The sequence below is a fragment of the Chanos chanos genome, chromosome 4 (assembly GCF_902362185.1).
Source record: "Chanos chanos chromosome 4, fChaCha1.1, whole genome shotgun sequence".
NCBI lineage: Eukaryota > Metazoa > Chordata > Actinopteri > Gonorynchiformes > Chanidae > Chanos > Chanos chanos.
Genome location: NC_044498.1, coordinates 24,792,930 through 24,817,700, shown reverse-complemented (window position 1 = coordinate 24,817,700; position 24,771 = coordinate 24,792,930). Strand labels below are relative to the sequence as shown.

The 24,771-nt window shown below is 41.8% G+C and overlaps 1 protein-coding gene across 2 annotated transcripts in view; it reads left to right on the top strand.

Annotated features, from left to right (window-relative positions):
* The window catches only part of enah (ENAH actin regulator), an 87,693-nt gene extending 64,796 nt beyond the window's left edge, over positions 1-22,897 (top strand). Inside the window, exons 5-14 of one of the 2 annotated variants that reach the window (XM_030771438.1) lie at positions 9,867-10,198; positions 13,783-14,550; positions 16,339-16,706; positions 17,495-17,625; positions 18,126-18,174; positions 18,303-18,354; positions 18,537-18,603; positions 21,325-21,409; positions 22,313-22,370; positions 22,636-22,897. In XM_030771438.1, coding sequence (XP_030627298.1) covers positions 9,867-10,198; positions 13,783-14,550; positions 16,339-16,706; positions 17,495-17,625; positions 18,126-18,174; positions 18,303-18,354; positions 18,537-18,603; positions 21,325-21,409; positions 22,313-22,370; positions 22,636-22,673 — 1,948 coding nt within the window. In that variant the 3' untranslated portion in view covers positions 22,674-22,897. The remainder of the gene's footprint in view (positions 1-9,866; positions 10,199-13,782; positions 14,551-16,338; positions 16,707-17,494; positions 17,626-18,125; positions 18,175-18,302; positions 18,355-18,536; positions 18,604-21,324; positions 21,410-22,312; positions 22,371-22,635) is intronic. The other variant, XM_030771439.1, reaches the window with a different exon arrangement.
* Positions 22,898-24,771: the final 1,874 nt, after the last annotated feature.

The window sequence follows — 24,771 nt, the reverse complement described above, 5'->3', positions numbered from 1 at the left end:
CTTATTAAGTTTAAGCTGTTCCTGTTTGGGATAGGAAATAAATGTAAAACTCTTAAATCAATCTTGTGGAAATAAGATTAAAATAGAACGTTTAACAGGGAGAGATTTTATGGTTTTCAAATGAAGGACCTTTTTCATTTTATGTAAACAATTAAAGCCAAATGTTCTTCATTAGATTGTGAAGGTGAATACATATGTGCCTCGGAAACTGAACCCACACCAGGTTGAAGTAGAATAGTTAACGGACCACAAAACTGTTACTAACAAAATGTTTGAGTAAAAACACTGTAATAATGATGTCAGCTCTAGCAGATATTCCACAAAACAGTTTGAGATTTAGAAAATGTGTGGTTTCTAAAATTTCAAATGCTTGTTTAAAAAAAAAAAAAAAGCCCCGTTTATCACCTGTGAGGGTTTGATTGGCGATGTGTAATTTTGGTGATACTTTTCTCATTCTATGTCACAGGAGGCTCAATATAGCAGCATCTCTTATTTGGTTTCAAACAGAATGTAGAGCTATTTTCATACAGTCGGCAATCAGAATTCAGTAAATCCGATCTGCAGAGATAACTTGTCAGAAAAAAACTGTAACAACGATTTAATTACAAAGAGGCAGTTGCAAAAATGAGCCTGTGTGTCAACAAGGATAAATGTCCCCTTTAAATGGCTGAGTGACAATATGGGTCTGAAAAAAGAAACAACAACAAAAACAAAATAGTAGGCTACCAAAGAGCGATGAGATCACAGGATCAGGACCATAATAGAACCACACAACTGCTTAGAAAGGGCTGATGTCTCTGGTGATAGAGACAAAGTAGACATTCACAAGTTAAATTAGCCATACGCTAATTTACAGTGGATAGAGGCCCTGATTGTATTCTCAAAAAAGCTGATCTGTTACTTATCATTTAGGCTGTCAGAATGACAGTCTTGGAGGGGTTGTTCACAAATTAAGATGGGTCTATTATATTTTGAATTGAGTTGATGTTTTTTAGTTGAATTGTTTAATTAGATCAAGTGACTTGACGTCAAAATGTTGCTTATGATTTTCAACAATTTTTATGATTCTTATCGTTAGCGTGAGTGAGACTGTGCTGGTGCCAGTATTTAGCTTCAATAGAGCCAGTTAGATCATAAATATTTTAGTAGTACAACAGATTAATGATCATCTTCTTATTAAACAGCTAAGTAAGTTGTTTTTGCCGTACTTAGCACCAGGATTGATCAACACACATCGCATCTTTTTATGGTTTGCTACAGACGCAGAGAGATCCCTTTACAGAATGAAGCTGACCTCTTGTCTTTTTGGGAAAAATGACTGTTCTGACTCATGGAAGCCTCAGGCACATCCATCTGGCAGGAAACCCCTCAAAACAACATGTCATCATAGAGGAGCACAATATGTGTCACTTGTGGATGCAATAACTGCCTCTGCTCCTTAGCCACTGTACATAAAACTAAGGTCCCTTTTAAGGATATCTTACTAAATCTCCGAAGGATCTGCCAAAATGTGCTTGGGCTTAGATCCCCTGAAAGAATGCCTCAGAGTGTATGTAATGGAGCTGGCCTAAAGCCTTTACCAGCACTCCCCTACATCACTTCCATATTTAGATATTGCAGTGAATGGAATGGGATGCTTAGAGACTGATGTCATCCTGCGATGCAGGCTTGGTTCACAGTTCTGTTCTGGCCAATCCTGCTGAGGTGTTTTAACGTCAGTTTCAGAGAGAGAAGAGGAGGGGAATGCAGCCAGGTTGTTCACACACTTCACAAATGGCAAATCAAGGACTTACCACGGTATCTGGAGGCCGTCGGGGCCAGGGATTTGTTTATGCTGAGGGCTTTTGTAAAGGTGCTATAATTAGCTGTTGGATATGGACTGAACCTCACATGATCCATCATTAACCCTGTCAAAAATAAGAGAAGTGTTTCCAGAGGTCACAGTTATTTTGTGCCTATGATTCACACGGATGATGAAATGCTTCAGTTCCTCCTTGACAGCACATTAGCAGAACAAGCTTTTTGGGCACCTTGCCAGATTTGGGGTTCTCGTACTCTGTGGGACTGTGGCACTAAATGACAGAAGTTTTCCGGACTTTTCTGTATGTCTCCTGCAGTGCCTGAAAGTGGCCATATTAGACCTTGGTTACGCATCATATTAAAATGTGTCCAAATTAGAATTCTGTCTATGCATTTCAGTCACAGATATAGATCAGAACGTGACTGGACCAGATTTTATTATTCTGCTCCTGTTCTCTCCCCAATGAACAAAACTGTATTACCGTATTTACAGGGTGGACCATACACTTGGACAATAAGCACTATCACTAGCTGCTTGTGTGGCGGTTCATTTTAAGTTACAACCACAAGTTGACTGAATGGTCAGTTGTAGATCTGTGATCTTGAAATGCCACTGCTGTGTTGCTTTTTCCTTGCATTTTAAAGAAAATGTACAATAGGTTCAGTTAAATTGTTAGATTGGCCATTGCATTGAGTCTTCTTAATTGGATTCCATTTGATTTTATTTACATGGGGCTTGTTACAATGAAAATTGTCATAACGCTACTTTATAGGATACTGGACCTCAGAGGGCCAGTCTAAGGTCACAGTGGCATGGAAAAACTCCTTTTGGCTGAAATAGGAAGAAACATTTAGAGAAACCAATATTCAAAATGGGGAAGTTGTAGTCATTAGTTTCATTTTAGGAGGGAGGATGCAGAAAATCTAGAACAGACATAAAAATCTTGGAGGATTGAGATGCATCTTAGGGACATTGCTTGTGTAAGTGCAGAGTCAATGAGGGTTAGAGTTCATCAGATATTTTGACAGGAGGTCAGACAGGGCTTGTGTTTGGAAACGTCAACAGGTCAGGGTGGTTTTGGGATGGGAGAGCTAGAGGTAGGGAGGCATAGAACAGGCGGCCAGGAAGACTGGCTGGCATGCGGGGTCAAAGAGGTCATTTCAGGATTGAAGGTGAGATAATCATTTTGGCAAATGGATCGTCAAGCTATGACTGACAGGTCACGTATGCTTTATTTGTGTTAGGGGCCCTAGACAATGGGCCCCTGATGGGATGAGTACAGTTTTCTCTAAGACTGGAAATAGGCTAGGAATGGGCCTGAAATTGGACAACCCACTTGGTTCTAGATTTGGTTTCTTCATCAGAGGTTTGATAACCATCGCTTAGAGAAATCTGGGTAAATATACAGGGTTTTGAGGTAAACCTATCATACTCAACAGTGGTTTCTGTTGAATGAGGGTTAGGATTCTTTAAAATCCTTTGTGGGAGTGGTATGAAGCCAATATCTGAATGGCTTCCAGGATGTGACACCAAACCATGCATACAACTAAAAGAATAGAGTTCTTAGTGACAGTGGTTAACACAATGAACTTTGTTATTAGATGATAAAGAGCTGTGAGTTTTTTCAGTGATTTTTCTTTTTTTTTCCTCCAGAGACACAAATCTTTTTACTTCATGATTGTTATGAGACTTTCTTAAATAGTAACCTGAGTTTATTATATTCATTTTCTATCAGACAGGGCAGATATACTAACATAGTGGTACTGAGTATTTGCCTGTAATTTGAAAACTTTCTCCATAGAAATTATGGCAATATCTCAACACCGTCTATCTCTATATCTATTGGTCTTAAGTTTGTAATTTTTCTTAGGTCCATTACAGTAAGTGTAACAGCATGTACACTTCTTCGACCTAACTCCTTTGTCCCTATGGTGCAACCCCAATCCATGTTCTTCTCATGTAAAGCATTTAGCACCCGTATCCTGTGAGCTCATGTTAAGCAGCATGTGAGCCTTGAGTAATCACACAGAGTACACCAGATGGCTCATCTATACATGAGAACAAGTCTGGGAGTTTGTCAGTCTACAGCAGTAGATGAACTTACAGTGTGACTAACGCAACATTTAGAAATCCTTACAGCACATTGGCCGGGCTATATTTCATTGGAAATAAGGTATTAATAATGGGAGAGATAACAGGATTCTTAGGAAAAATTGTTACGTTTCTTAACACAAATAATATAGGTTAGTATCACATTACAGCAAAGTGTGGGTCCTACCAGGTTTTGAGTAATACCAACAGAGTTAAGAATAAATTGAAAGGCTTCTTCAGTCTGATGTTAAAATTTCCCCACCATCACAGCCGTATCAGTCGACAAGAGTAGATGAGAAGGCTGTACACTCCTGCACAAAATCAGTGTAAGGCCCTTAATACTGACATTTATTTATTATTTATTTTGGCACCTGGTCACCCATAAGAGAAAGAGAATAACTGAAATAAATAAGTAAATACTTTGATTCTGACTCTTTTAAATTTCACTTGAATTACACTTATTCATGATTTTGTTTTGTTTGGCACTCGTTAGACCTCCTCACAGATTTGCTATGGGAAAATAAAACCTTGAATGATCCTGTCATTGTTAGGATGTTTGGGTGTTAAGGTTTCCAGACACATTACAGAGAGAGAGAGAGACGGGTGTGACAGGTTTCTGTTTTGTTTTGCTTTGTTTGGCTTTGTTTTATTCTATGACTCTTCCCTCTGCTTCATCAGACTTTCAGATCCTATCCTCTCCTCCGACCAGGCAGCCAGAGCTCTGGGGGGAATGAAAGGCCTTTTAATCATTGCTCCAAAAATAGAATCATCCAGAATTACTATTTGATTAAATAGACGTAGAGCAGCATAATGGGCTGGATATAAATAGCTGATTGGAGGTTTGTTCAGGTTTGCCAGTCTACTTGCCTTGGGCACATGTGCCAGGTGGAAAGATGCTGGCCCATTTCAACACCAGTCTCCAGAGGAGATGGATAGCAAGGTAGGGGTGCTAATTTGTTAACCAACTGACAGGATTATTTGAGGATGAGTGGTTTTGTCAGTGTTGTTCTCTATGCTGTATCAACAAAACAATGTCTTGTAAATTGAATTACAATTCTGCCAAATTGTGTTTCAGTTGTATATTTGTGAAATACTCCTGGATGTGGGTTTTTGTTTTTTCTTCTACAGTGTCTATCTATGCATGTCTTCATAGGATCTGTTATGGAATAAGTCAGTAGTCATTTTGATGTCATGCTAGGACCTGTGTGACAGAAAAGCAGTGCATTTGTTCAAAAACTGTGGAGACTAGGGGCTTGCCATATGGACCTTCTGTGCTGTAGCCCCCCACTACCAGTGGGAAGGGTACTTTGACCAAATGGACTTGAGCCGTGATATTTCTTCTGTGATTATTTTAATTCTTTTGCCTCGGCTTACACCATATCAATACGCAACATTAAGTACACCAGTCCAAGTTATATATTACTTAGCCCACTCACATGCCCACATACAAAAGAATTTGGTATCTAGGAATTGCAGAAACAAAACAAGGTTTCACAGTTTACATTTGATTTTAAATTTCAGTATTTGTAGAAAGGTATTTTTTACTACAGTGAAATACATATAGATGCAAGTTTGGGTTTGCCAGTCTAGAGGGCTGATTAACTGCTTTCAACAACGATCTAGAATCAGGCATGGTTTTATGTCTTAGTTAAACCTCTCTTAATCTTGGCTCCAATTATGTATGTGATTTCTTGGCACCCTGTTATTAGAATTATTGATTTTTTTTTTTATCTTTTTCATGTGTAGCACTGGATGGCTCTTTGTGTTTTTCATTAAGACGATGAGCCTTTTGCCTTTGAGACTCCTGGACCTCAAAAAAGAAAGAAAGGCTTATTCTAAAGAAAATTAAGTCATTCCACGCCTTTGAATCAATAGTAGTAAGTTGCTGGAAGACATTCCGATTCAGGCTGTGTGCCGCCTACTCTCTCTTAGCAACTGTTTCCCAGGCAACGACTGTCAGGAATTAAAACTCCAGTAAATGGATTGGCTGCATGTTTCACATCTTTGAAATCCTCTTGCCCATGTGTGTGGGTAAAGAAAGATGCACAGGAGCAAATCCTAGTCTGTTTGTTGTCTGTATGTTTTACATTGATCTGAAAGTCCTGGACCAATGTAAAAAAGTTCTGTTTTGTTTGTCCTTAACTTACATGTCAAGACAAATTTAAGATGTCTGTCTTCCACTGTTTACCTTTGTAAATGGACTAGAACATTCAAAGCAACTCCATCTCAGTCCTGCTCCGATGTAGACCCCTATACTTTATTGCTTTGCGTGGCAACTTCACTTTTGGCCACTGATGATGTTTGAGCAAACTCAGCAATTCAGATTCATTCAGCATGAGAAGATTGGGTTCTCAGGACTATCTCAAAATAATGACAAATATCAAAAAGTCCTGGTTCAACCATTACTTTGAGCTTGCAGTCTCTTACAGTGCAGTCAGTTAATGAAAGGAAATCGGGTACCTTCTCCAAGGATGATCTTCTCTGCTTTGATTCTCTTGCTTGGAGAACAGAATCTTCAGCTTCACAGCTCTGGTTTCACCATTCTTTCTCCTGACAGGACTGGGGAAACTTCTAATTGTAATTGTTTGCATTGCATGCTTGTTCTGGGATGTTATGATCTAGTATGCCAAAGATCATTCCTGTGTTCATGTCAGATAATGCCTCACACCAAATAAAGCCCTCAGTGGAAATGGCGTGAGTTGCCCCTGGCAGACAGATTCGGTGTGTCACCCTTTTTAAAAGAAACCAGAGACTAGCGCATCCTGATCTCAGCAGGCACCATCGGTTTTTAGTATCGTGTCTGGCTATTCTAGATTGGTATTTTTATCTTGAGTTGACAACCTGACATACGTAAATCCTCATGTATTCCTCTGGCCTCTTTGGCCCATCCATCAACAGTGCTATGGTTGTTAGCCTTCTAGACTTTTCAGGGTTGCTTCAAAATTGCATCATAACCTCTTACATGTGTGTGTATGTATGTATGTATGTATATATATATATATATATATATATATATATATATATATATATATATATATATATATATATATATATATATATGCATCAACAACACTGATATGTATATATGTATGGTTAGCACTGGCTGATGCATTGATGCATATAGTCTTGGGATTTTCTGTTGTGGTGTTTCAAAATTCTGTTCTATGGTTTGGAGGTTTGTAATTCGTGCTCCAGGCCTATGGCTTACTTCACTATGACTTGTTTGTACCTTGGAGTGTTATATCCTTCCCATCCACTAAGCACCCATCTTTCTTCTTAAAGCACAATGTCTTAAGGAGAGGATATACTAAGAGTGTCAAGGGAGTGACGCACAACACTGGAAGCCAGAGCTTCCATTAATTTGAGTGAAACTAAACACCCCATCCACTCTATCGACTCGGTTCCATTACTCACTCTATGATAAGATCATCTGCTTTGTTTTATTCCTCTAGATCCCTCTCTCTGAGTCTTTCAGAGACTTAAGTAAGTAAGTAAGGAGGGACCCTGTGCTCTTTAATTACCTCTCTGAGTGAGCCTGAGACCTGGGTAATCTGGAAACTGGGACGCGCTCTTGGCACTCCCTGCTCTAAACCAGCTATTATAATGGAATACTCCTACATTGAGGAGATCCTCTGGGAGCCCAGGTGGGGGGACTCCTCCTGTGTCAGTCAGCTATAAAGAGTACATGTGGAGAATGAGGGCAGTGGAATAGGCCAAGGGAAAGCCTACTGGAGAAAGCCTGCAGCCAAGTCTTTCTCATGGACACCCAACACTTAGTGAAAAGGGATCGTGGATTTCTTAATGCATGTAATTTGTTTGAAAATGTTAAATTAGCTGATGTAGGTTTGATGTAGCCTTGAAAGAACAACATTTGCAGTTTAATCAAGTTATTGGTTTATCCATACAGATGTATATTGGGATGATGTGTTCAATGCATGAAGTACTAAAACCACTGAAGTGTAAACATCTTTAAACAGGGAGTGGAGATTTGACCAGAAACAGGACTAGGACCAAAAAAAAAAAAACCTCCTGATTTGGCATTTTAAATCTAATAGTGTGAAGGGATTTTTGGAACAGCTGAATCTTAAGATGGAGAGATTGCTTCCAGACTTGGACTTAGTCGAGTAGAAAAAGTGCTTTGCAAGCACTCCAGGATGTCGAATGGAGTTTTCTCATGTGTGTAAGACTGTAAAACCCCCTGGAGTCCAAATCAGGCTTTAGCAACCTTGTTGCTGCAAAGACATCACATGCAGGCCTTTCCTTCACTCAACCTCATACAGTTGTGCTGCATTCAGCAGATTACAGCTTTAACAAGCATCTGAATCGCAAGATCAGGTGTACTGGATTAAGGCACGAGCAAATACACACGTATAGGACGCAGCTAACCTAATCAAGTTAATCTGGTCTTTAACCTTGATCTTAGATTTGATCTGATTGAAACTTTGCATGAGAACCAACATCACAGATCCTGAGGTACTGGCTGTCTCTGTCATGAGACAGGACTCAGGCAAAACGGTCTGTCACAGCAGGTGTATCTGTGGAGGGGCGTAGCCCCAGGCGCGATGAAGTCATTTTCCCCATGAGAGCGTGTGACACGGAGGGGTGTGTTTTTCCCATCCGTCCCAGCCGTGCTCCTGAGAACGTGCTGAGGCATGCTGCTAGCACCCCACCTGGCTCGCCCGTTGTGAGGATGATGGATGGGCGGCGGGGGTGGTAGGTGTGCCTGGCAGGGTCCCAGGAACTGACTTCATGTCCGCCCCTTTGTGCGTGGAGAAAGGTGTGTGTAGCTCCTGAGCAGATGGAGCGAGAGGATGGTGTTTATGACTGGGCACTGATTCAGAGTGAGGGGTTACATGGGCCCAGCTATCACATAAAGATTTCATTGTTCCACCCATAGCTAAAACCACCTCTTTGTGCCTCAGGATGCTCTGATCATCATGGGCTACATGTGACAAAGGGACTTCATGTTGTGCACAAGTTGCAAACTATAACTGAAATGTCTCAATTCTCATTTCTCAATGTCACTATTTACTGGATGAGTTGCAAGTGATACAATGGTTTCCTGAGATACAATGGGTCATTTTTATTTAAGATAGAATGTTGTTTAAGTGTGAGATCACTCATGGCTAAATGTGAGGTCACTCAAGGATCTGACTGTAACTTGCTAATGTCATATTACGATGGGATTACTTGTAAACACATAGTGCCATACATTCTTTTGCTCTTACAAACAGACCAAAGGATGACATACTATGCTAGGGTACAATCTAGAAGCCGCTACATGTAATCTCTGTATCATCAGTAGAGTACAGTAAAGTCGGAGTCTGTTTGAGTCGCCATTCCTAATGTCTACCCAGGAGATGAGGCTAGTAGGGAGGCTGCGTGGGTGATTCTCTGAAAGCATAGATGGCTGTTAAAGACTCAAGACCTTAGCTGTACCCCAGGCTCTTACAAAACCGGTGCAAAGCCATGGTCATTTTCACTCACTGAGTTTCCCCTTTCGTCATTATCCAGGGCATGAGGATGCTGCCCTCTAGTGTTTAACTGTAAGCGGCTTTGATCAATCCTCAATTCTCAAGAAGATGCATTGTTTGCTAGTTTAAATGGATATAAGCTCACCCTGTTATAAAATGTGTTGTTTATCAGTGCAGTGTGTAAAGCATTCAATTTTCAACTAGACCAGTGAATATCCATCACATGAATATTGACACACCTTTGAATTTTAGCCAAAGCTTCTTCATCTAAATATGATTTTTGTTTCCAGCTTTGTTCTGGTAACCAGATAATAAGTATTAAATCTGTAACTGGGCAGTTATGTAATGGTGATGCCTCACTACATAAATTTGAATGCTTGGCTGCCCTGGAATTCAAAACTCACCCACTGACATCACACAGAGTCGAGGGCTCATCTGGTCAAATTCGTGTTCATATGGTCCTCTGTGTCTCTGTCTCTCCGTCTCTCTCCGACCCTCAGGCAGCTGCAGGAGCTTCAGCGTCAGAAGGAGCAGGAGCGAGAGCGACTGGAGCGTGAACGCGTGGAGCGGGAGATGCTGGAGCGGGAGCGGGAGCGTCAGGAAAGGGAACGTCTTGAGAGGGAACGTGCCGAGCAGGAACGTGCCGAGCAGGAACGGCTGGAGCGGGAAAGACAGGAGCAGGAGCAGCGAGAGAGAGAGAGGCAGGAAAGAGAGCGTGCGGAGCGAGAGGTGATGGAGAGAGAGAGGATGGAGAAACAGGAAAGGGAGCACCAGGAGCAGCTGGACAGAGAGCAGATGGACTGGGAAAGAGGGAGACGCATCTCCAATGCCGGTGAGCATCTTTTGGCCTCTCTTTCTTTGGTTTAGCTCTAAAAACTATACCGTAGTAAAGCGTAGTCAAGAGGACCCAACAGGTGCAAGACAATGTTTAACACTGACTTAATCAGAGCTTTTATTTTCTGCCCTGTGATTACAAATGAGTTGCATGACATTTGACCTTTAAAGATATGAGCTTTAAACATGATCACTGTAGCAGGTTCTGATGAAACATTGGTGAAAAAATGTGGGTTAGGCTCTCATTTTTCCTGAAGACTGCATAACAGTAATGAATTTATACCTGTACCTTGGGAATGTCCCCTTTGCTTGTGACTGATTGCAGCAAGCTGATCACTTTTTTCAAAACAGTAATGCTTTTTTTAGCTGTGTTTTTGTGTGTGGCTGTAGTTACAACTTTTACAGTTGTTTGTGTGAACTGTGCCATCACTGGCCACTGCTCTCTTATGGTACCCTCTGTCTTATGACCGAGGTACGCTACGCTAAGACTTTTCCTGCTGGTGTAACCATCTGCTGAGATATTTGAAAGGCTGGATGAAAACAGCGTGAGAGATAATGAGACTGAGAGATGATGGGACCGACTAACCGCATTCTTTCATGCTGTGCTCTGTGGTCGACTCACTCTGGCGATGACCAGGCTGGCTGAGTGGAGGGGGAAAAAAAACAGAGATAGGTGTTGTTATTTGCGCTTTGGTCTTTAGTGCTGGGATCTTGTGTATACCACAAATGCAGCATATGATAGGGTTGAGCTTCACATTTGCATGAGCGAGATTTTCATTTCAAGTCAGGTAAGAAATCAGAAATTATACCGATACTTGCCTTCAAAATAATGCACCCGTAGTGTATCTCAATAGCGCTGTTAAAAATCTCTTTATTGTTTTGTGGATGCCATCTGTAACATGTTGTGTGACATTTAATGCTGCGCCCCACTAATCTTTTGAGTATAGCTTGAGTCATTGGGGGGGGGTGGGGTGGGTGTTTTCCATTTGGATGTGTATTGGTTTATAAAAGCTAGGAACCTGAATGTTCCAGTAAGCCAATAGAACAGTCAGTCATGTATTAGCCACATATGTAGTCAAATCTGAAGGGAAGAAGTGACCGTAGTCATATGGGCAGAAATTCTGAATTTGATGATCAGGTCCTGTTGTTTCCCTGTTGTGTCCAGTGGTTTCCCTCATAGTCACTCCCTAGTGGTGAATTACAGACTGAGTGCCAAAATCAAACTCCTCCCTGGTTTTTGGTACCTCCAAAACCTGCATGTCACTTTTTAACTGGCGAGAGGAGCTCACCTTTGTAAGCACCCTTTTCAAAATCAAGATTCTAGGCATACGCAAAAGAAAATATCATTTGAGAGTATCAGGCCCAGTGAAATTTTCAATTTGGATGTGGTCCTTGTGGGTTTGTGTTTTGTATGGAAGTTTTGTCCACTGTCTCTGGTCCGGTGAGAGAGTAAAATTATTGCCGCAAGATAATTCTAATCAAACCCAAGTTTTGCCTTGAATTGTTTCTGTGAACACCTGCTGGTGCTGAATTCTGAATGACTGAGCTCTGAGGATGTCATCCTGAGTGCGTGCTCTGTGAGTATTCTGTCACAGAGTGCGGCGTGTTGTGTTCTGTGCTGGAGCAGTATGATTTCTAAAAGAGCACAGGGCTGTTTGACCAAATGAAACCTCTCAACCAGCTAGCTTCATAACAGTTCCCTTAAGAAAAACCCTGATTGCCCAGAAGGCATATTCATATTCTTTTCTCCGGTTTGGCACTCTGGGCTTTTGACAGTGTGTTAGCTTAAAAACTCATCCAGCTTATCCAGTAGTTTGGATATGGGAAATGCTCTCTGTTTGTCTCTCTTACTCATTCACTCACGCTCCTCGTCTGCTCATGCAACTGTAGAATCTCATTAGGATTCACTCTTGAAGCAGAAGAGCACAGTTACTGCCTGGGTCATGTGATCAGCCCGGTGGGGGTGGGGACGGGGGGAGGGGGGTCAGAGAACAGGATAGGGGGGTGACAAGAGGACCTGGTAGAAGTCATGAGGAAAGATAGAATCAGTCATATATGGAAAGGTAATCAGAGTTTGATAAACTGATAAACAGAGAGAAGAGAACATTTCTAATGTAAGACAAGATCGTTGCCCAGCCATGCATATATGTGTGTGTGTGTGTGTGTGTATGTATGTGTGTTAGAAAATGGGAATTACAATGTGCTCGTGACACACACGAGCCCTGGGGTGCATGCTTGTGTGCGCGCGTGTGTGTGTGTGTGAAATGTGAGAGGTGATTGGAGCGCAGTAGCAAGAGCTGTGGTGTCTAGAGGCTGTCTCAGAGAATCACTGAAGCAGAAAGACTTTAGCACCAAGCCCCTCAGTCAACATATGGCAAAGCTAGCAGCTCTAACAATATGGCCATGTTAGAGCAGCCGCTCAATGTGCCTGTCTAAAGGCACCACAATGTAAAGTGTGTATCCCTATCTAGGTCTGATGCTGGAGGCCAAAATCTGTCTCAGCCTTTCTTATTAACTTAATTCATCAGTAAAATCTCATATCTTTACTGTAACTTCAGTCAAAAGTTGTTCTTGGTTCTCTCTCTGTGATAGCGTCTAGTGTGTAGATAACTTGGTAAGAAAATAACTTTGAATTATTGAGTGTATTACATTTATTTATTCATTTATTTGTTTTAGATATAAAAACAGTTGTCTCTGCAAGATGGTAGCTCTCACTTGTGGGGGAATTATATCTTAGTCATTGGTTAAGTTTTTTTTTTTTTTTCCTCATATGAGAATATCTGTTAATTAGACCAAACTCATGCGTGGATAAGGACAGAAACAGTGTCAATATGATGTTGGTGTTGACACAGTGTATTACTGCAGCGTATTAAAGTGATTTGTTTTAGTCACTCCTAGAAATCACGTTGTCTTGCTTCTAAGATATTAAAACTAACACAAATGGTAAACAAAGACTGATTTTTTTTCTTCAAGTTCCAAAAAGCAGTACTTTCTGTGGAGCGTAACTGTGTATGAAAATATACCAAAGGCTTGTTCTGTAGTGCTTGTACTTGACATGTTGGTATGGTTGTGGCATGAAGAGAGTGAATGACTAACCCGTAACTGACGAGTATATGGACTCCACAGATACTAACCAGAGTGTGTTGTGTGCATCCAGGAGTCAGGACTTGAGTCTTTACCAGAGTCCTGACTCCTAAGATTACTGCTGAACTGTGGGATCATTTGTTTTTTCCATTCTCAGCCATTCTCAGTAACGTTATTCCCACCATGAACTCTTTGATGACAAAATATATTTCTGGTTTTGACAACAGCTAACCATTTTTACTAAAAAAAAATTTAATCAATTAATTAATTAAAAAAAAACCAAAAAAACAAAAACAAAAAACACAAATGTGAAAGGAGATGTAGGTCTGTGCTGTTTTTCCTGCTTCATTTGCCCCCTTCTCTCCTCTTTCTTTTTTCTCTTCTCTTCCTCTCTCTCTCACTCTCTCTCTCTCTCTCTCTCTCTCTCTGTCTTATGTGTTCTTTCCCTTTGCACGGTTGCTGCTTCTTCCCTCCTGTCCTATCATCTGGTGTGTTCAGCATTTGAAAGTACCCTCTGTACCCCATCACCCTCAGACAGCAACAAGACCACCATCTCATCTCCATCAGCCCCCAACTACGCTCAGTCCACCTCATCCCTCTCCACAGCCACTCCCCCCACCCCGCCCCTGCGTCATTCTGCCTCCCGATTCGCCACGTCGCTGGGCTCCGCCTTTCAACCTGTCCTGCCTCATTATGCCACAGTTCCCCGGCGACAGCCAGCCTCACCCTTGCCCACGCCCCCGGCACCCGCACCGGCTCCTGTCCCTCCACCAGCTCCACCCTCCAAATCTGTGGTCTGGTCTGCCACTAATTTCAGTCCACTTCCGCCCTCTCCCCCTGTTATGATCAGCAGTCCACCGGGCAAAGCCACTGGCCCTCGTCCAGTCATCGCCATCCCTGCCCCCAGCCCCCTCACCCAGAAACTGCACTCTCCCACTTCCCATAATGGGCCATCTGGCCCCTCCCACATCCATACTCCATCCCCGGTGCTGGGTCAGCCCATGCCACCACCCCCGACTCCCCCACCCCCACCTCTGCATCTTTACCCATTTGCCATCCCTTCATCGCCCACCTCTTCCACCCCTCCCACGCCTCCCCTTGTGTCCTGTCCCTCACCCCGGGCTGCCGTTCTGCCTTCTCCCTCCACAGTCTGCCCTGCCTCTGCTGAGCACTCCTCAAACTCTGTGCTGGGAGACTACTGCTCCTCTGCTCCAGAGCCTCCGTCGCCGGCCTCTCAGCCTGCTGACTGCTGCCCCAGCCAGCCGGGTAAGGCCTCCTCTGTCTGTCTCTGCCTCCACTAACCCGACTAATGGGGGTCTGGAAACAGGCGCCGGCCTGGGCCACTGAAGAGAATGGGGCTTCCATTGGCTGTAGCTGAGTCTGATCTCTGGTTGATTTGAAATCTAGGAGGAGATTGTTGGCTTGTGTGTGTGTGTCAGTGCTTGCTCTAATGTTTGTTGATTTGTGTGTATGTGTGTGCTGAATGCATACATACATGATGATGCTCATGACTTTTGAGTTTGTTTGAGTCTGGATTTGTTTGGCATGGGCTCCACTGAGGTTGTGATACGCTCCCATTCATCTGGACTTTGTGGTGTGGCAGTTACATCTCTGAAGTTCACAGCTTGCCACTGACAGTTTGAGGCCACTTTTGATTTTGTCCTGAGTCATTTTCTTTTGTTTGGTTTACCAGAGCGGTATCACTCATTTATGGTTTGTTTTTGCTATCACGAAACCATCCCCTGTAGTTCAGCCATTGTTCGTTTCCATGTAAAAACACAAGAACACTGTGAGTTTGTCACAGTTAGCTTTTATACATGGTTCACACTGGTTGATGTGGAACCTTCTGGTCCATGGATTTGTTCTCTGTTGTGATTTGACTCAAGTCACCATCCATTTAAAACAGGCTTTAAAGACAAAATAATGACCGTGTTCAAAGCTTCTCCACCGCATGCCTCTCATTCAACAAAACAGTATTTCTGTCTGTCATAGTCCTTTGGGGCCATTTCATCCTAAAGCCATTTCATCTGGTTTATTTAAGCTGGTGTTGGGCAGTGCACAAGGAATGCTTCAAAAGAAGAGAACCATGGAAAAAATAAATAGACTAATTTATACTTGTGAATCTGAATTATTTACAAGGTTTTGACCTCCTTTGTCTTCGTTTTATGATGTTTACACAAAACGAAGTCAATGAGCGGTATTTTCCATACTAATATTAGCAACACAATTGCATGTTTTACATGAACAGTCAGAATTCTAGTCTAGTCCACATAATTCTTTGGAACAGTGGACAATAATATCAGCATTGTCCTCAAAAGTTAGCCAGTCAGCTGTCATAGAGCCAGATAGATGATTATAACATCTGCATACTTGCTGAGAGCAGACATAGAAGCAGGAGACTTCACAGTACAGTCTAATTTACAGTGGAAAGAAGGATCAGTAGTACAGATAGCAACACTAGGCTGGTCCAGTCTGCTAGCATTAGTATGTTGTCCTTTCCCAGCAGTAGAAGGTCCGTTCACAGCTCAGTAATGAATGGTCAATATGCTCTCATCCCATCATGTGCTGATCTGGTCATCGGCCTGTGTGCTTCTCTGAATGAGCTTTGAACACTCACTAATCAACTCCTGCATAAGAAACACAAGGACAGAGACAAGAGGTGTTGTGTAAGCTACTGAAGGTCAGATATTCATGAAACTGTTTTAAAGTAAAACTTAACTTGACTCTGAGCTTTCCATGGAACTTGTTTTGTGTGTGTCTGTGTGATTTAGTTAAAAGATAGGTTCCTCTTTCTGACATTCTGGTCATATTGTACATGCCAAAATATGCAAATGATGTAGTTCTGGTGATAGCTCATTTTTTGGTATCTGAGTGTACTAGACCTTTGTGTCTGAAGAATAATCTCTGCTGCAGCATTAAGTATTATAGTCTAAATCTTTAGCAAAACGGAAAGAAATACAAATTCATAAACCTAAGAAGAAGAGAGGTACAGTGGTGTATGTCCGAATGAATGAAGAGAAAACCAAAACAAAGAATTTTGTCTTCTCTTTGCAGATGCTGCACAAACTCTACCCACACCTCCACCCCCTCCTCCTCTTCCTCCAGGCTCCACTGTGACCCCCCCCACAGCCACTGCTGGCCCCCCAGCACCACCAGGGCCCCCTCCCCCGCCTCCTCCGCCCCTCCCACCCACGCTAACCCCAACTGGCCCGCCCCCTCCCCCTGGGCCCCCACCCCCACTGTCAGGGCAGGTCCCCCCACCCCCACTGTCAGGGCAGGTCCCCCCACCTGCACCACCCCCGCCTCCTGCGCCGCCTCTGCCCTCTGGCCTGTTCACCCCATCGCCTACCACGGATGAGAACCGGCCCCTGTCTGGCCTGGCAGCAGCCCTCGCTGGGGCCAAACTACGGAAGGTGCCACGGGTGAGAGTCTGAAACCCACACATCATGCTTTACAGTCCTCAGTACTCGATACAAGATGGACTGAGAGGAGTCAAGACTCATCAGTTAGTGTGATAAGTAAAGATGCTATCATGTCAGGTTTATATAGTAGAATGGGTCCAAATTTTTCCTCCTACTGGTCATTATCATAAGTTTGTAAGTTTGTGCTAAAATGCTAATAGAAGGCTGGTGTAGTTCTAGTGAGAGAACACTTCTCTTTATATTTACATGTGCTGTAATTTTTTCTGTTCTGAAAAATTCAGAGCAGCCTTTCTCAATGGATGTTGTTTTGTGAAATATTTTTGATTTGTGGTGACCAAATACAGGATTTAATTAAGCTGATTTTACCTTCAGTTCATCAATATATAGCATGTCTTTTTATGTATTCTTCTCCTGTTTCTTATTATTTTCTGACTTAGGCCAGCTAGTTAGTTAGGCAGCAATTCAGACATCCAAATATGACTGGTGTGTGATGTAGGATTATGTAAGCATCTGAAGTATGAGTGACAGACCATGTCACATGTCCAGGGTCCACTGTCCGTGTGCATATCGACTCTCAAATTTAGTTGGTGCATGTGTTGATGCTTTCAAACATTTTTTCATTAAATCTGTGAAAAGATCTCTACTGAACTGTTTTATTGTATACAATATGTCACCTAATCTTTGTCTGTTTGGCTGGCTGGCTCTGTGGCCTTGCTGTAGCCTGGAGTCTGAATAAGTGACCAGTTCACTGTCAGTGTGCTGAAAGACTGTTGCTGTTGTTCCTTCAGGCCGATGAAGCCTCAGGTGGTGCTGCTGTTGGAGGTGTGGTTGGCGGCAAAGCAGAGGCACCACGAGGAAATGGCCCTCTACCTGGAGGTGGAGGATTGATGGAGGAGATGAGTGCTCTGCTGGCCAGAAGGTGAAATTGCAATCTAGTGTTTCCATGTGATTCTTCAAAAGTTCATGAGAAGTCAGCTGACTTCTTTCTGCAGTATGGCTCTAAACCTCATCTGACATGAGTTTGGTTATGAGTGGTCCATACAGTGGTCCAAAGGGGCATGATAAACTGAGTCAGGTGTTTTAGATTAATAATGGACAGATTATGGCAAGAGGATAGATATCCAAGAGGGGCCTCATGTGGGGTCAATAGAAAGAATAGCAATCAGTCTCTCTCACTCTCACTCTCTCACTCTCACTCTCTCTCTCTCTCTCTCTCTCTCTCTCCCTCACCTCCTTTGAGTGAATCAGCCAGTAGAACTCCCAGTTGTAACAGTAGCTGTTGTGTCAATGAGTAGCAACATATTCATATATGTATATGGCTTTATGCCATTACCCTTCTCAACTCCTGAGATTATAAACCTAGAAATCTAGATTAATGTTGAAGCCTTGGAAACTAAAACCATTTCTTGTCTGATGCAGGAGAAGAATTGCTGAAAAGGGATCATCACCAGAGCCTGAGCAAAAAGCCGTGAGTAGCAGTGTGTTTAAAAACCAGTCATTTGGCATTAAATTAAATGCTTCTGACATGTTCTTTACATCTGAGAGATGAGACCTGGAGCTGCAGTGATATGTGTGAACGCTGTGTTTCTTCAATAGGATGAGTCTGAGGTGACTGTAACCCCAAAAGTGTCGGCCTGTAGCACACCGGGTGAGACACACACACACACACACACACACACACACACATCCTCTTACCTGGCTGTGAGAAAACAGAAATATCCACTCGTACAGTTTGAATTGGTATTGAGATTATTTGTATTGTATTTGTATCATTTGTATTTGTATCATTGTACTGAATTACAAGATAACTGTCGTTATTGTGTCTTCCAGACATGCCCAGAAAGCCTTGGGAGAGGACAAACACTATGAATGGTAGCAAATCACCGGTCATTGGAAGGTAATTACGCTGTTTCGTGTCCCCACTTGTCTGTTTGTTTAATGCCTTTTGGGAAGAGGCTTTCTGTATGATGTGGCTGCAGGCTTTGAGATCAGAAACTTCAGCGTAGATCTGTAAGGTCTCCGTGTTCGTTTGAATTACAGATTCCTCATGTCGCTTGACATCACATGTTTGCTGAGAGCTTCCACAGCATAGCATGACAGATCGGGGGTGGGGGTGGACAGGTGGGGTCAGGGGTGAAGGGTTTTGGCGGGGGGGGGTCTCTTGGCTTACTCATTCAGCAATGAATAACATGACTAAAGCATAGTGATGTCTATGCTTATTGCTCAGCCAATCTGTCTATGATCATTAGCATTTGGTCGTCGGTCATGTCTTTGAATGCAAAAGCCTTGTTGCTGCTACAGTTACTGAGCCCTCATTTGTTTATGTGTTTATTCTATTGTGAGTAAAGTGGAGCTTTAGAAAAACTTCATTGCTCTCCGTAGAATATGCAGCACATCCCTACAAGAACACTGCGGGTGGAGCCAAAGCTTTATAACTGAGCCTCTCTTCAAGAGAACAGTTTTGTTCTGCATCATTTAGTTTCAGGACTCACTGTTGATTTCCCAGGACTGGTATCAAATCATCCAGGAGACAGCCCATGTTATCTGTTGTGTATTTTTCGTGGAGTCAGTAATGCATTTGACCTTTGACCAGCTAGTGTCTTTATTCTCACAGACGAGACTCACCCTGGAGACAGACGAGTATTGAGAACAAGTATTATGATCCCGTAAACAGGTACAGGAGCCTGTAGGGTTTGGGAACCCTGTGTAGTGTACCTTTATTAGACTTCTGTGTGCTGAAGAGTGCTCATTTTGGGGACAGGATTGGTGCATTGAGTGTCTCCACCCAGGTCATATTCATCCACATACTTCATTTGCCAATAACGTAATCACCACGGTATCATACTGTAGAACTGCGCAAGAAAAGGAATAAAAAATATGTGTGTGTGTGTGTGTGTGTGTGTGTGTATATATATATATATATATATATATGTGTGTGTGTGTGTGTGTGTGTGTGTGTGTGTATATATATGTGTGTGTGTACGTATATATATGTGTGTGTGTACGTATATATATGTGTGTGTACATATATATATATGTGTGTGTGTGTGTGTGTGTATATATATATATATATATATATATATGTATATATGATTTATTTTATATAACACATGGAATCATGTAAATTTTCCACCATGTTACAACAGAAAGAGATTGCTGAGGGGGATTCCTTCATGTCGTCACTGTAGCACAGCTCCGTTTCCAACCCAGAAAATATTGACGTCAAATTTCCTTTTTATAATGTTTGTCTATGGTCTAAAGAGCCGCGGATTATCAGAGAGTGTCAAGCGAGTTCATGCCAGCTCTCACAGCCGGACCTCAGAGATAGCGCCAGGTCCCCCCCCCCCCGTGTCAGAGCACATATGGGCGTAGTTCATTTCTCCTCATTACAGAGAATGTTGTATTTGTCTCAGTGTAAATCTAAAACTGCTGCTGACCCAATGGGCCCTCAAACATTCGCTTACAAAGAATGCAGACCAGTACTGCTCATGTAAAATATTTTATGAAATTCCAGAAAGACTAAAAGGATGAACTAGCTGTTAGAGGCATGTCCTAGCTCTCTTCTCCTCCTGGCCTGCATTTCTCATCAGATTGTCAGATAAAGCATCATTTCCCCTCTTTGATTTGTCGTAGCCTTTAGCGATTACGTTGTTGGCAATGGTTTCCTGTGTCCTCAGATTCGTGTGCGTGCGTGTGTGCGTGTGTGTGCATTTACTGTGTGCATGGTTTAACTAAGCGGGGCAAGCAAGCTGTTGGCTGTTTGTAAAGTTGTGGTTTGGAGAGTTTCGAAGATGCCTTTTACCAGCCAATGTTTTCACCTCCTTTTTTATGTGTGCGTGTGCATGTGTCTGTCTTGCGGGGGCTATGGTCTGGGGAATGGATTTCAGAAACACTGATTCACTACTAAACAGATTCGGAGTTGTTTGAGTTTTCCGTAACGTAAATGGTTGCGACTGTTTTAACGGGTAATGTATTGAGGAAACTAACAACACAAGTTCATGAAAGTGCCCAATATAAATGTAATTCAAACTGAATTCTGAATGAAGCACTGTATCCATCTGATGAGATTTGCAAATGAAAAAAAAATCTTGATTTTGTGTCTGGTTTAAGGTTTCATGCAACCATAAGTAAAGCTTTGAGTGACATAAACTTGTCAGAGTCTTGAAGGAATAAAATGACTATGTAGATTTTAATGTAGCAGTCTTTTTTCCCTTTACAGTTTCTACAGTGAACACCTAATCTAATGGATCAGTTTTTTGAATTATGTACTAACATGAGTAGGTGCTTTGGAATTGAATATTTAGCAATTATTATTTTATTTTTGTTCTCTGTACTCATTTTCAAATGAAGCTTCTTTTGGCTCCATTTGAGTTCTTGGAAATCTAAAAAAAAAAAAAAACACTTTTGGGGTTTCGTTGCACTTTCTTTCAACTTGTTTTCAGGTTGTTTTTTCTCAGTTAACATTGTTTAAACCATCTCTGAAGTGTGATGTTTTGATTGGTGGCAGTTTTAATGATGAATTGTCACGTTACAGCTGTGACCGTTGCAGCTTCATGCTTTTCTCTCTATAGATCTAAATTGTCTTACTGTTACCATTTTACACTGCTTTCCTCTGCAGACCAAAGTCCACACCCACACCCACTGGATCTCTAAGTGCCAATGGGGTGCCAACAGAAGCTCTCGATTATGACAGGTTGAAGCAGGTAAAGTACTGAAGTTTGCAGTGGTGGTTCTTTGTTTTTACTCCTCTGTTGTATCTCTGGGCTTCGTAGTTAAATATCAATACTTAACTGAAAGCCCCGAATTAAATACAAAAGGACTTTCATTTATTTGAGGGCCAGAATTTACTCAATTACAGTAAATTTAGGTCAGAGGAAACTGCCCCTGATGTTAAAATGCAGATCTTGGATCGGTTAGTCTGTAGTAATGCATAGTGGTAATGTTTGTTGTTATAGAAGGGGAAACTGACTCTGGATCAGTTTCAGGATCAGGGCAACCCTTTGGAAGAGTCTCTAGAGAAAGAAACCTGACTCTGTTGTTCAGCACAGCAGTGTGAATAAGATGTCTGCTCTGTACACACTCGTGCTGTAGAGAGGGTGTGTCTATAGTCAGTGTTACACACAGACACAAACCCTCCCCTCTCCAAACTGAATGAATTAGGTAGATAAGTGGAGTCCCCACACACACACACACACACACACACACACACGCCCTATCTGTCGACACAGTGGCTCCCTCTCTGTCTGCCTGTCCTTTTCTCTCGAGTGTTTGTCATTCTGTGTGTGGTAGACCAGGGTAAGCGTTACATAAATGTGGTTATGTACCAGGTTGATCGGTGAGGTTACATTTATACTGGATGAGAACTATGGTGTCAGTCAACGCTGTCAGCTGGAAGGATCCCTGTGAAAAGTTCAGTGAAAGTCACACTTTTCTCCATCTTTGGTGCTGAGCTGTAATAAAAAATGAGAATTGATTAATCCGTGAAATAGAGTGCTTCCATCTATCTATTTATCCACACACACACACACACACACACACACACAGAGTTCTTCGTTATGAAATTCATAGATTAATGAGACTTAAACTTTCATTTCTTGCGGTTATAGGACATAATGGAGGAGATGAGAAAGGAACTGTCAAAGCTGAAAGAGGAACTCATCGATGGTACTTTTTCCTTTACTTACTTATGTTTGTTATTTGATATCATTAGTGTGCATATAATGAATATCCTGAGTGTGTCAATTCATTTTCCAAGCCATTTTATTAGCATTAGATTTATCATCTAATTTTACACGTCTTATTCAACTGATTGTCATACTATCAGGGAAGTATTATAATACAATAATGAACCATGCTCTGCTATGTAGTATTTGAAGCTCAGATTTCTTTAGCTGTTTTCTTACCTGTTTGTTTGTTTGTTTGTCCACAGCGATCAGGGAGGAACTGGGTAAATCAAACTCTGCATAGGAGAATCATTCAACCCTGTGCAATCTCTCACACACAAGGCCTGTCACGTCAGGTCATCCTTCAATCCTGACACTGTTTTGGAAGCATTGAGAATGGAAATTTACAAAAAAGAAAAAAAAAAATCCAACAACAAACAAATGAGCTTAAAATGGTAATAACAACATTTGAAGCGTGGGCACTGCAGCAGTGGTCAGATGCAAAACAAGGAGCAAGGAGCTAGTGATGCCACTGAGGCCAGTACAACGCCCCCCCATACCCCCCCCAAGCACCACACTAAGGACAGGACACAGTCTTAAAGAAAAGTGACCATCGGTATGCAAAAGGATAGCTCTCTCCACAAAAGCATCAAAAAAAAAAGAAAAGCAAGAAAAGAAACACACACACACACACACAATTATGGATCATCATACTGTTCTAACCATTTAGGAGTGCTACTGTAAAATCAAGTCAGATGATATTCATTCAGAATTGTTGGCACACTTGTGAAATTTCTTTTGGCCAAGGTTGAGTTTATGGGGGAATGTAGAGGAGGTAGTTTTAAGATGTGTAGGGCTTGATTTTGTCATGTGAAAATGGAGAGGGTCTTTGAGTCTAGCTGAGTGACTAACATTAAGAATGGGTACTGTCTATTGCTGCAGGAATCTGTAAAGCTTGTCTTCCTTAAATACTATTTTAATCTGAATATGTACATTTAAAGAATAAGAGAAAAATATAGATCTGCAAGTTGTCCGATCATGTCTACTCTGTACACCATGCCCATATCAGGTATGTAATCTTAATCATCCAGTAATCCTGGGACAGTGAGTCTCCGGGTCAGTTTAGATCAATGTCCAATATCTTTTCTTTTCAGAGATGAACCCTCAAAAGCCTGACTCCTCTGAGAGACTGTCTTGTATTTCCTTTGTCTGTTTTGTGTGTTATTTGCAAACTGTGTGGAGCAGTGATGAGGGACTATGCCTTTCTACTGTCAATCAGTGTAGCTCTTTACCAAAACCTGCTGTCAGTCAAACGGATGGGTAACCACCAATATTACCAAGACCACATCTGTAGATAGTGCTCTCTCTCTCTGGAACTCCAAATTTCTCTTCAACTCAGTTCAAGGCTCTTTCTTCTGTGTGGTTTTGGTGTGTATCTTATTTCCTGTTGTGAGGGACACAAGGCTGCCACGAAATTAAAAATTGATTTTCATTTTCTATAAGCAATAAGTGTAGCATTGCCACATTTGATTTTTTTTCCCCCTCTCCTTAATGGGCCTTCCCCTTAACAGAGAGGATAACTAATTCCCTCACTGCACCCACACACTAGAATCAACTAATGAGCCATGCGATGACCCCCACTTTGTTATAGTCATAATGACTTTATAGAAGCAACAACTTGATCAATGGTCCTTTTATGAGGTTTTTTGGACAATATTTTGTTCATTCTCAGTATAGCTTCCATAATGTTTCTGCCTCTCCGTTTGAAGTTCACCTGCTGATAGCCAAGGCAAAAGTGATCATTTACTGAGAAATACCCAAGCATAAGGATTAGAGACAGCATGACTAGTTTGTGCCATTTAGAGTGTTTTCTTACATGTGGTAACTGACAAAGTATTGTTGCATTGCTTTCCTTTCTGGACTTTCTTTTTTTCTGAGACATTTTCTTTGTCAGCTTGTGTTCTCTCACAGAGGTTTCATTTTGTGAGAAGTTACTTCGATGAAGATGTTTTTTATTGGTCCTATAAAACTTAAAATTGTCTATGTACAATCAATGATGGGAAACAATGACAGCAAGATGAGGCTGGTGTAATGAATTATAAACCATGTAAACATACATTGTTGAAACTCTGTGTATGTGGTTTTATGTATCTAGGGTTTCTTCAGGCAGGGTTTTTGTAATGCTAAGTCCTTATCAATACATTTAGAAGTCTTTTTTTCCCTAGGTGTCATACCACACAGATATATTCCTCATTCTTGATCATCCATGGTCATCTCTGAAAGAATCTGAACGTTTTTATGTGTGTTTACAGCATTGATCGCACTTTAATAACCCATAGAAACTGAAACGATTATTATACTGCTTACAAGAAGCAGTTTTCGCCAGGGAATGTGGCAGTTTC